This window comes from Odocoileus virginianus, chromosome 25 (assembly GCF_023699985.2).
Source record: "Odocoileus virginianus isolate 20LAN1187 ecotype Illinois chromosome 25, Ovbor_1.2, whole genome shotgun sequence".
Taxonomy (NCBI): domain Eukaryota; kingdom Metazoa; phylum Chordata; class Mammalia; order Artiodactyla; family Cervidae; genus Odocoileus; species Odocoileus virginianus.
This window is the reverse complement of record NC_069698.1, coordinates 14,149,599-14,162,869: the sequence shown is the minus strand read 5'-3', so window position 1 is coordinate 14,162,869 and position 13,271 is coordinate 14,149,599. Positions and strand designations below refer to the sequence as shown.

Sequence of the window (13,271 nt, the reverse complement as noted above, 5' to 3'; positions counted from 1 at the left end):
CTGGTGAATGTAGCATAGTTTTTTAAACCAATCCCTAATTGATGGGCACTTAAATTGTTTCCAGGCTTTACAAATAAATTTTAGCAAGTAGTCTTGTAAATATGTCACTTTGTATTTGTGTAGTGTCTCTTTCAATGGATTCCCAAAAGCCAAAGTGTAAATGAACATATAATTTGCCTTAAATTGTTAGATTTCCCCTTATAAGGATTATGCCATTTTACATTTACACCAACAATGTATTAAAGTCTTTTCCTCACAGTCTAGCCAACAGAGCCTGGTGTCAAGTTTTTTGATTTTTTGCCATTTTAAGATGAGAAATGGTATCTCAGTATATTTAGTTTGTATTTTTAAGACTGAATTTTAGTTCTCTGTGTAAAAATTCCTTTTGTAAGTAATTTGAGTATTTAGAGATGAGAAGTATTTTGTTAGAAAAAAAAAACCTTCAGTGTATATAAGATTACTTTAGGTTAGGATTGGATTGTTAAGATAATGTTATATAGAAAAAGAAGACAGACATGATTCAAAATAAACTTCATAAATTAAATATTTCAGTTTTGGTCAAAAGTCGTAGAAATCCTGCCAAAGAAATGATCCTTTCATTGATAAGCCAAAATGTACTGTAGTTAAGTTTGTGATGTAACTTCTATAAAGTACTGAAACTTCATAAAGTACCAAGTCTTGAAGGAAAGAAAGCCTATAAATGATCATGTAATTGCAGAGGATTTTCTGTAGTAGTCTTAATTTTGAGAAAATATAGGAAGTCAAGTCTATTATATTTCATCTTATAGCCCCAAACCAAAGCCAGTTTTAGGGAAAATGTCCTCTACAGAATCAGAGATGATGAGCTGTGGTCCTTATTCTTGGGCTGAGTTTTCCCTTAGTTCCCTGATGTGTTTCTGCATGCCCGCAAGCCGAGTTGCTTCAGTTGTGGGTGACTCTTTGTGACCCCTGGACTGTAGCCCACAGGGCTGCTCTGTCCATGGGATTCTGCAGGCAAGAATGCTGGAGTGAATTGCTATGCCCTTCTCCAGGGGATCTTTCTAACCCAGGGAATCTTTCTAACCCAGGGATCGAACCTGCATCTCCTGGACTGCAGGCAAAATTCTCTACCACTGAGTCATCAGTTTCTAAATAAATTTTAATATTTCATTTGGATTGAATAAAGTAGATCCTGATTATCATATTAATCTGACATCAATAATTGGTGTCCTCTTCAACAAGAATTGTGTTTTCCTTGGGAGACAAAGTGTTAAAGAAAGCATTGTGGAGAATGATTCCTGCCAATTAATTCTTAGTTGTTTTCTTTCTTTTCAGCACCTTCCCTGATAGGTATGGTAAGAAAGGACTGGGCATCCCAGAATAGCATTGCCCTATCATGGCAAGCCCCTGCTTTTTCCAATGGAGCCATACTGGACTACGAGATCAAGTACTATGAGAAAGTAGGTCTTATTTGGAGCTTCCTCAAAATGTACATATACATATATATGCATATATATATATATATATATATAAAGTATATTGTTCTAGAATATTATTTACTTTCAAACCTGTTCTTTTGGGCCTAACTTCTTACCTACTATGTCTTTAAATATTCTCCAGTATACTATAGTGCTCATAATTTCTTAATTAATTAGTCTTGTTTTATATCAGATTGAGGTAGAAGACACAGGATGTACGTTTCTATCTTCACTTACTCTAAGGAGAGTTTTACAATATAGTGAGAGATTGTATTCATCAACTTACAGTGTAATGAATATATTGTTATTTCTAAGACTCACTTCAGAAAAAATAGCAAAATGGAATTACCATAATCTAAAACAAGTTCATGTGGGCCATATCCTTGCCAATGAATTTAAAGTTATAGTCTGCTAAAATTGGCAAAGTGTGATTTAAGGTATAAGTGAAAATAGCTGATGAATTTAAAATTGTCTTTCCACTGAGATCAGCTGTTTTATAAGGTAGCAAGATAAATCTGGTTAATAAATCAACTCTTAACTTTAATTTCCATTTCTGTCATTAAGATTGTTCTCAATTACTATGTTTTCCTAAATTATATACTTCCTTAATTTAATGATATTCACGTGTCTTCTTTCTTTATGCTTTCTCCACATCCCTCACCATTCTGATATCATTGCTATAGATGTTAAGGCAGACATAGAGTCAATTCTGATAATATGTCCCAGTGGGCTGATACTAATCTAGACTATTGATAAAGTGAGCATTACATTTAAAAATATTATGTAAAAATTTATATAATTCCCAGTGATATCTTAAAATAAGAAAGGACTTATATTTCTGTCACTTAGAAGCAGAGGAACATCACAAATAAATTTAGGTTCCCTATGATGAAACGCAGGGCGAAAAGAGAAATGGTGGAGAATTCTGACAAAACATGTCCACTGCAGAAGGGAATGGCAAACCACTTCAGTATTTTTGCCTTGAGAACCCCCATGAACAGTATAAAAAGAAGAGGAATAGAACTCTATATTTTTCTACTCTACTGCTTCTGAGCAAATGTAAGCTTGAAAAGGGAAGAAGTAACTCAGTAGCATGATTATATCTAGTAATTTCAGAATTATGTAGTCAGTGAAAGCTATCATTATTATTGACTGACATGGAAAAATCCATAGTCTAAGAAAGGAGGAATTTACTTAGTTTAACTAGATTATAGATTCTGTACATTGGCCTGGCCAGCATGTGCTCAGAAATCCTGTTGGTCTGTCCTTTCAAATGTTACAACCTATGGCATCCTGTCACAGGAATATTCATATTTTTCTGTCCATTAATTTAAATATATCTTCATATACTCAAATAATTCAGTTTATTTAAAAAGGAATGTACACATTCTTAAGGAAATTTTCAGAATAAAAATATTTGTCTTGTATTATAAAGGTAATATTTCATACACAGATGACGACTCTTATTGTATAGTCATTTTTGCTCCATATGCCTGAAGATGAAAATAACTTATAATATTTCCAGTTAAAGAAAAATTGTGCTGATTCCATAAGAAATGAACCATATTCATCCAATTGGAACTTTGATAATATCCTGAGAGATAACTACTGACATAATATCCATGTTTTAATAATAGAATAAATAATATTACAAAGGAGTTTATTTTATAAGAAAATGGCAATGATCCTTTGCTAATGAATTAAATGTGGAGTTGGAAGCCAAGGATTCCTAATTCATGTTCTGACTCTGACTCTAATGCTTGTGGTCAGGAAAAGTCTGTTAATCTCCCTAATCAGACTTCATATTTACAAAAGGAAAATAAGGATATCAACCCTTCTAGTGTGTTGTAAATATTAATTATAAACAGATCTAAAGATGAAGAGTATACAAATTCAGTATTAAATATCAAAATGGCAACACACTACAGTACTCTTGCCTGGAAAATCCCATGGGTGGAGAAGCCTGATAGGCTACAGTCCATGGTGTCGCAGAGTCGGACACGACTGAGCAACTTCACTTTTCACTTTCAAGGAATCATTAAAGAAATATTTGGCCTATATATAATACAATATAGAATCAGAGCATAGGAATTATATACAAACTAAATAATAATCATGATGCCTCCATATATAAATATGTAAAATATTGGCAACCAGTCAAAATGTTAGAATATCAAAACTCTCAGATTGACAGTATCAAAATTTTTCCCAACTATGACTGCAGGTTCTTACCATAACAGTTTCTTTTCCCAAGAATTATTTTTATAAAGCTTATAAGTAGGGTAACTTACATTAGAACTCTTAGTTAAAATTGCTAATATCATTCTTTATTAGGAATCTAAATATTGTTCAGTAAGAGGAACAAGATAGAAAGCAGAACAGGTGCAAATGAACCTATTTGGGGAACACAGATATTCACCCATAAATTTGTATTTTTGTATGATTATATTAATATATAGAATATGGAATGGAAACATGCATTTTATGGGTTATTTATTTTGTTAGAATGGGATGAGGGGTGGAAGTACATAGATAGAGGCAAGAAAGAGAGAGCAAGGTAGCAAATATAGATAAATATGGATGGATAAATGGATAGATAGATGGATAGTAGAATGGGTAGATCCTAAATAGCTTTAGTAGTTGTCTTAGATCCAGTTGCTCAAAGACAAACTCTGAGATGGGAATTTGTGTACAAGTGATTAATTAAGAAACCTCCTAGGAATACTGGTAAGACAGCGGGGAAACAGGACTCTGAAGAAGATGTCGATCAAATTCAGAGTGAGCAAGGGGAGGTCTTGCATCTAAATTACATCTCAGAGTTCATTCTATGGTGACAAGAAGCTGAGCTTCCATACTCAGGCTTCAGTCAATCACTGACGACAGGTTTGAATGGACATATAGATGTGGTATTCAGAAAAAAGTCATAGGCGCTTCTGGTTCTCCACTCTGGTTCCACTAGCCCAAGTTTAGGTGTCTAAAGTAGATGGAAGTCATAAGCCTTTAAAAACAAAATGCACAGTAGCTGGGGGATGGGAACAGGAACAGTAGAGGTGATCCAAGTATGTCTCCTGGCACCCCAAGTAATAGCTAAAGCGCCTCAGTGCTCAGTGAGCTGTGAGAGAATTTTACTCTTCAGCCTGTCATGATATCCACAGTCTCCACGGTTTTTAATATTGATGCCTCCATCTTTAATTTAGGCATTTAAACTTTACATTTCCTTTCAATCAAAGATACACTGTATTGCTAACCTTAATTAATACACAAATAATATTTATACCATTCTTTGAATAATTTGTGCTGTTTTAAGTTCTCGTGTTAGGAGGATTACTTTGTAAATTAGAAGAGAAGTTAAGTGACTTCCAATCAGTCCATCCTAAAGGAAATTAGTCCTGGGTGTTCTTTGGAAGGACTGATGCTAAAGCTGAAACTCCAATATTTTGGCCACCTGATGCAAAGAGCTGACTCATTGGAAAAGACCCTGATGTTGGGAAAGATTGAAGGCAGGAGGAGAAGGGGATGACAGAGGATGAGATGGTTGGATGGCATCACCGACTCAATGGATATGAGTTGGGGTAAACTCCAGAAGTTGGTGATGGACAGGGAGGCCTGGCATGCTGCGGTTCATGGGGTTGCAAAGAGTCGGACACAACTGAGCAACTGAACTGAACTGAACTAAGTGACTTAGAATGTGAAGTGTCTACAAATGTCTGAGATCAAGCACATATCATTGTTACCAGTGACCTTTGCTTAGAAAAAGACACTGGTCTAAGTGTTTGAAAATTGAAGTTTGGCTTAGACCTTAAGTTTCTTATTCCTGTTTTCTCATCTATATGATAAGGGTTCACAAAGATAATCTCTTCCATTTTTAGCTATTTTCAAATGCTACTATGTTTGCATTTATACAGTTATATAGATATACTATCTTTCAAATAACTTAAGTGTGCTAAAATTAAATATACAGGCACATTTTTAAAAATAATTCACCACAGGGAATAATAATCTTCACATCATAATTATATATAAAAATTAAAACCTAGCTATGATTGTCTTCTGTTTCTATGTGTGTATGTGTGTGTGTGTGTGTGTGTGTGTGTGTGATGAACAGACTATGGAGAAGAAAATCTATAGCTGGTGGGCTATAATTAATTAGATATTCTCTACTCAGTTAATTATACTCTCCAAATCCTTGGCCACATTTTTCATACTTAAAAAGTGTTTTAAACTTAAGTGAATACTCTATGAATATGAAAAGGCACTTAAAATAATGAAGAAATTGAAGTATAAGTTACCAAAAAATTTTATATTTCATATTTACTCACTAACAATATTTTTCTTCAAAGTAGAGCATACTCACACTGAGGAAACTGTTAAAAAAAAAACATGACAACAACTTAGATGTGCACGCTTTATATAATGGCCTTCCCAGGTGGTCCAGTGGTAAAGAATCTGCCTGCCAATGCAGGTGACAAGGAGATGGGGTTCAACCCCTGTGTCAGGAAGATCCCCTGGAGAAGGGCATGGCAGCCCACTCCAGTATTCTGGCCTTGAGAATCCCATGGACAGAGGAGCCTGGAGGGCTCCCGTCCAGGGGATTGTGAAGAGCTGGACGTTACTGAGTGACTGAGCACATACGTGCATGCTTTATATAATACTTCATGAAGCAGCTGGTCTCATTTCCAGGAACTGACAAATGGGGCGGAAGGCAGGGAGCTCTTATAGGAGAAAGGATAAAGAACATGGGAAAGAAAAAATAGAAAATATCTATCCTGCTGTAGCCACATAGTCAACCTCATTTAGGGTGAGAAGGAACAAGGAAATAAGTATAGAACCCAAAGTTGGCTTGGCTTTTGGGGATAGGCTAACTGGATATACTGTGTCATCTTTTTTTTTTTAAGTGAAGTATAGTTGATTTAAAATGTTGTGTTAATTTCTGATGTACAGCATGGTACTCAGTTATACATATTTATGGATTAGTTTTTAATATTCTTTTCCATTATGGTTTATCCCAGGACATTTAATATAATCCCCTGGGCTATACAGTAGGACTTTACTGTCCATCTATTCTATATGCAGTAGTTTGCATCTACTAACCCCAAACTCCTTGTCCATCCCTCCCCTATATTTCCTTGGCAACCACAAGTCTGTTCTCTATGTCTCTGAGTCTGTTTCATAGATCAGTTCTTTTGTGTCATATTTTAGATTCCATGTATAAGTGACATCATATGGTATTTTCTTTCTCTTTCTGACTTATTTCACTTAGTAGGCTAACCTGTAGTAGCATCTGTGTTGCTGCAAATGGCATTATTTTGTTCGTTTTTATGGCTGAGTAATATTCATTGTATATATGTACTATATCTTCTTTATCCTTTCATCTGTTGATGGACATTTAGGTTGTTTCCATGTCTTGGCTGTTTTGAATAGGGCTGCTGTGAACATGAGGGAGCATGTATCTTTTTTATTCATAGTTTTGTCCAGATATATGCTGAGGAATGGGATTGCTGGGTCACATGGTAGCTCTGTCTTTGGTGTTTAAAGGAACCTCCATACCATTCTCCATAGTGGCTACACCAATTTACATTCCTACCAACAGTGTAGGAGGGTTCCCTTTCCTCCAGACACTCTCCAGCATTTAGTTATAGACTTTTTTTCCTTCTGTTCTGGCTCTTCATTGTTGAGGGCTTTTCTCTAGCTGCAGTGCATAGGCTTCTCATTGCAGTGGCTTCTCTGTGTGGAGCATGGGCTCTAGGAGCGCGTGGGCTCAGTAGTTGTGGCACACGAGCTCTAGAGCATGTGGGTTTCAGTAATTTTGAGAGATGTGCTTAGTTGTCCTGTGGCATGCAGAATCTTCCCTAACCCGGGGATTGAACCCATGTCCCAGGGATTGAACCCATGTCCCGGGGATTGAACCCATGTCCCGGGGATTGAACCCATGTCCCCGGCACTGACAAGCAGACTGTTAATGACTGGACCACTAGGGAAGTCCTGTAGACTTTTTAATGATGGTCATTCTGACTGGTGTAATGGCACCTCATTGTAGTTTGGATTTGCATTTCTCTAATAATTACTATAATAATTAGCCTGCAAAGAGTCGGACAGGACTGAGCGACTGAACTGAACTGAACTGAATAATTAGTAATGACAAGCATCTTTTCATATGCTTATTGACCATCTGTGGATATACTCAGTTTTTGGTCCAGGAGAGACTTTTACAGGGGTACAAAAGTTACCTACATTTTAGTTTTCGGACTTGTTACTCCAGATGGGAGCAGTTCCATCTTGGCTTAAAAAAGTTATTCCCATGTAGCTAAGACATCATCTGTTCCCCAACCCCTCAGTCTCCAGCTTCAACATGTTGCAGACCCTCCTGCAGTCAGTAAGTATCAAAACTCTAACTGAAAATCAAATACACCCTTCCCTTAGTTCTGTTCTTTTTTCTTCTTTATCCTTTGTGTTCACTTTCTTAATGTTTCTTCTTTTTTCTCTATCGATAGTACTTTTCTCTATCTTGCTTCTTTGTTCTTTTATTATATTTATCAAAGACAGGCTTGATTAGACTCAGTTTTATATATATATATATATGACTCCCTCACTAGCATTTAAACCCCTCAAGAAAGGAGATCATTTTTTGTTTCTTTGTCACCCAAACTCCAATCAGTGCCTAACACCACTGTTTGCTTTTAGTCAGATTCTAAAGTAATTAATAAAATCCTCTCTTTGTTCAAAACTCATTCACAGGAAATTGAGAAAAATTACCTAGCCACTGTGAAATTGTCCCTAGCAATTAAAAAATAAAAAAGAAAGTAATTCTGAGTACTCCCTGTTTCTACCTGTTCATAGGAAGGACATACACTGATACCCGTGAGCTGAGAAAATGCTATGTTAATAAATAGAATATAAGTTCACAAGAACTTCCAGATATTCAAACTGGATTTAGAAAAGATAGAGGAATGAGAAAAAGCAAGAGGATTCCAGAAGAACGTCTACTTCTGCTTCATTGACTACACTAAAGCCTTTGACTGTGTGGATCACAACAAACTGTGGAAGATTCTTAAGGAATCTTCAGACCACCTTACCTGCCTCCTGAGAAATCTGCATGCAGATCAAGAAGCAACAGTTAGAACTGGACATGGAACAATGTACTGGTTCCAAATTGGGAAAGGAGTATGTCAAGTCTGTATATTGTTACCCTGCTTATTTAACTTAAATGCAGAGTACATCATGTGAAATGCCAGGCTGGATGAAGCACAAGCTGGGTCAAAATTGCAGGGAGAAATATCAATAACCTTAGATATGCAAATGATACCACCCTTAAGGCAGGAAGTGAAGAGGAACTAAAAATTGCCACTTTATAAAAGTGAAAGAGGAGAGTGAAAAAGCAGGCTTAAAACTCAACATTCAAAAAACTAAGATCATGGCATCCGATCCCATCACTTCATGGCAAATAGATGGGGAGACAATGGAAACAGTGAGAGACTTTATTTTCTTGAGCTCCAAAATCACTGTGGATGGTGACTGCAGCCATGAAATTAAAAGATGCTTGCTCCTTGGAAGAAAAGCTATGACACACCTGGACAGCATATAAAAAAGTAGAGACATTACTTTACCTACAAAGGTCCATATACTCAAAGCTATGGTTTTTCCAGTAGTCATGTATGGATGTGAGACTTAGACCATAAAGAAAGCTCTGAGTGCAGAAAAAATGATGCTTTTGAACTGGGGTGTTGGAGAAGACTCTTGAGAGTCCCTTGGACAGCAAGGAGATCAAACCAGTCCATTCTAAAGGAAGTCAGTCCTGGATATTCATTGGAAGGGCTAATGCTGAAGCTGAAACTCCAATACTTTGGTCACATGATGCAAAGAACTGATTCACTGGAAAAGACCCTGATGCTGGGAAAGATTGAAGGCAGGAGGAGAAGGGAGTAACAGGATGAGATAGTTGGATGGCATCACCAACTAATGGACATGAGTTTGAGCAAGCTCCGGGAGTTGGTGATAGACAGGGAAGCCTAACATGCTGAATTCCATGGCGTCTCAAAGAGTCGGACATGACTGGGTGACTGAACTGAACTGAACTGAAACTCATGAGGCAGGGATTTGTTTTGTCCATATTCATATCCTTAGCAATCAGAAAGGCACATAAATGATCATTCATAGATGATGGTAGTTGGCCAATTATAGGCCAGGTATTTTTAAAACTTATTTATTTTTAATTCAAGGATAATTGCTTTACAATGTTGTGTTGTTGATCCAGTTTGAAGTTCTGGAATTTCTCATACATCCACATGAATCAGCTATAGGCATACATATGTCCCCACCTCTTGAACCTCCCCCCCCACCTCTGACCCCACCCCGCCCCTCTAGGTTGTCACAGAGCACTGGATTGAACTCCTTGTGTCATACAGAAAATTCCCACTGGCTATTTCTTTTACATATGGTAATTGTATATGTTTCAATGTTACTCTCTCAATCTGGTCCACCCTCTCCCTCCCCTACCGTGTCCACATGTCTCTCCCCTATTCTGTGTCTCTATTCCTCCCCTGTGAATAGATTCATCAGTACCATTTTTCTAGGTTCCATATGTATGTGTTAATATATGATATTTTTCTCTTTCTGATTTGTTCACTCTGTATTACAGGCCCTAGTTTCATCCACCTCACTAGAATTGACTCAAATTTGTTTGTTTTTATGGCAGAGTAATATTCCATCATATATATATATATATATATATATATGCACCACAAGTTCTTTATCCATTGATCTGTTGATGAACATCTTGGTGCCTCCATGTACTAACTATTGTAAATAGTGCTGCAGTGAGCATATGTCTTTTACAACTGTGATTTTCTTAGGATATATACCCCATAGTGGGATTGCCCAGTCATATGGTAGTTTTATTCCTAGTTTTTAAAGACATCTCCATACTGTTCTCCATCATGGCAAGATGAAAAGAAAACCCTCAGAATGGGAGAAAATCATTGCAAATGAAACAACTGACAGAGGATTAATCGACGAAATATAAAAGTGATTCATGTAACTCAATATCAGAAAAACAAAATACGCAATCACAATGGGCTGAAGACCCAAACAGACATTTCTCCAAAGAAGACATTGTTGGTGGTGGTGGTGTTCAGTTGCCAAGTTGTGTCTGACAATTTACAACCCCATGGACTGCAAGATGCCAGGCTTCCCTCTCCCTCACCATCTCCCGGAGTTTGCCAAAGTTCATGCCCTGTGAATGGGTGATGCCACCCAACCAGCTCATCCTCTGTTGCCCTCTTCTCCTTCTCTCTGCCATCTTTTCCAGCATCAAGATCTTTTCCAGTGAGTCAGCCATTGCATCATGTGGCCCAAGTATTATTAGAGAAACTCAAATCAAAATTCCAACGAGGTGTCACCTCACACCAGTCAAAATGCCCATCATCAAAAATTCTACAAACAATAAATGCTGGAGAGGATGTGGAGAAAAGGGAACCCTCTTGCACTATTGGTGGGATGTAAATTGATACAGCCACTATGGAAATTTATTCAAAAAAGCAGGTATTTTTTAAAGTGATTTTTATGTATTAAGTAATTCAATTCCAATAACAACCATTTGTGATAAATACTATTACTCTCCCCATTTTACAGATGAAGAAACTAAGGTACCTGGAGCTAAGTAACTTCACCAAAATAACCCAGACAATTAAGTGGTTCTTAACACATAGTTGCATCACAATTGGATGTCTCAGAAAAGTGCTTTCTGCTGATGCTGATTTTCTAGGTTCCCTGAGGCAGACACTTCATTACTCTCTGCTGCCTGTTTTGCATCTATAAAATGGCAGCAATAAAACATACCTACCTCACCAGGGCATTGTACAGCTCCACTAATTACCAACTGGTACCTCATTTTGCAAACATGCATCCCCCGTAATAGTTCATTATTCTTATATCCCATATTTAAAGACCTGTGACTGGTAAAGTCTTTTCTTTATAATTCTCTCATTATTTTTTTTTATCACAGTCAGCAGTTTTTAGATTTTGCTTAAGAAATTTCATCATAAGAAAGGAAACATTTCTTGTATACAGATGGTCAGTAATTATCTATATAAAATATGGAGTTAATTTAACTTGCCCTTGTTTCACCTACTCTACCAATTATAGAATTAAGTACATATGAGGTTTATATAAAAATACATAATTTCATTTCTGAACTATTTTCTTTAAAAGGTAAGGAGATTTGTGTGAAGCTCTTCATTGTGGGAAATATTTTCATCACTCAGGGATGATTTAAAGTTTCTTTTCATAGGAGGTTGAACGCTTGGTGGAAGTGAAAGTGTTAGTCACTCAGTCATGTCTGACTCTTTTCAACCCTTGGACCCCAGCCTGCATGTTTGAAGCAATTATTATAGAATTAATAAGCTACAAAAGAAAAAAAATTCTTCTTTCCTTCCTTATAAAATAATCAGTATACTTTTCTTATTCTCATTTGTTGTCCCTCCTTCACTGAAGTGTTTACCGAAGGACGTTTTCTCTTCACTTCCACAAATGCCACTTAGGTGTTTGCCAAAGTTTTCTCTTCACATCCACAAATGCTATTTTAGCCTTCACCCATTGCTTAGGTACAGAAACATAGCTTAATCATTCTCTGCATCCTCCTTCCCCAAAGACCACCTACCTTGGTCCATTTTGTTATCTAAACGTAGACTTGCATGTAAAGGGAAACAGGTTTATTATACGGGAACTAATAAAAGTGTGATTGATGAAAGGACATAAGGATTCCCTGAATCACAGGGGGAACTGGTTGAAATGGAGGTCCTGATTCAGCTGACTGGAGCTGGGTTAACAGAGGGTGGGATGAGGGTTGACATTTGGAGCGCTCACAGGGAATGCTGGTGCTGCAGCCCCAAGGTTCAGTCGCTAAACGCCCTGCTTCTCCATTACCTCACATTAAAAGTGTGGATAAGGACTTCTTGGCGGTCCAGTCATTAGAACTTCACCTTCCACTGCAGGGGGTGCAGGTTTGATCCCTGGTTGGGGATCCCACATGCCTCGTGGTCGAAAATCCAAAACATAAAACAGAAGCAATATTGTAACAAATTCAATGAAGATTTTAAAAATGATTCACATAAAAATAATCTTTAAAAAATAAGTGTGGATAGAAGGAAAATAACCATAACCCTATATACATAGATGTGAATTTAATATTACACTATCTTTATAACTAGTTAGAACCTCTGTAGATGTTACATATCTGTGTGATATTTGAACCTAATATATTAAACTGAACCAAAATGTAATAAATAAAGGACTAAGTCATTTCAGATGTAACTGAGTGTTTCTAATGGAATCAGCAAAGTCATGAGTTGGTGAGTAAAAGTTTTGTTTTGTTTTTCCCTCTCTTTTCATAATTTTTATTCGTTGTCATGTCCACCACAGAGAAATTGGATATGAGCATTTGGTACTAATTAAAACACCATTACCTGATAAAAAATGGATGGCAAGGGAATTTACTGATACAAACACTCATTATGGAGATTTCATAGCCAATTGCCATGTTGTGTAGCAAACACCACACTGTGTAGAAGCCTGTCTGGTTTAGTGAGCCCAGGGAGGCCCCACACTGCCTGGAGCAAAGATTCTCAGGGTCAGAAAACTGGGGCTGCTGCCAGCACTGCATCAACAACAGCATCTGTATGGTTTGAATGTATCTAAATAGAAAGAAAGTAAAAGATGTTTTCACTGTTGCATTTAGTATAGGGTTTGCATGCACATGAAAATCATAATTGTCTACTGACTCCTTTACCTTTAAACTGTCTTTGATTTCATAAGAATTAT

General features: G+C 36.8%; 1 protein-coding gene across 9 annotated transcripts in view; it reads left to right on the top strand.

The window, feature by feature from the left end:
* The window catches only part of EPHA6 (EPH receptor A6), a 938,174-nt gene that overhangs the window by 562,993 nt on the left and 361,910 nt on the right, over positions 1-13,271 (top strand). For all 9 annotated transcript variants that reach the window (XM_070455030.1, XM_070455027.1, XM_070455034.1 and 6 more), the window contains one exon: positions 1,315-1,439. In XM_070455030.1, the coding sequence (XP_070311131.1) occupies positions 1,315-1,439 (125 nt within the window). The remainder of the gene's footprint in view (positions 1-1,314; positions 1,440-13,271) is intronic.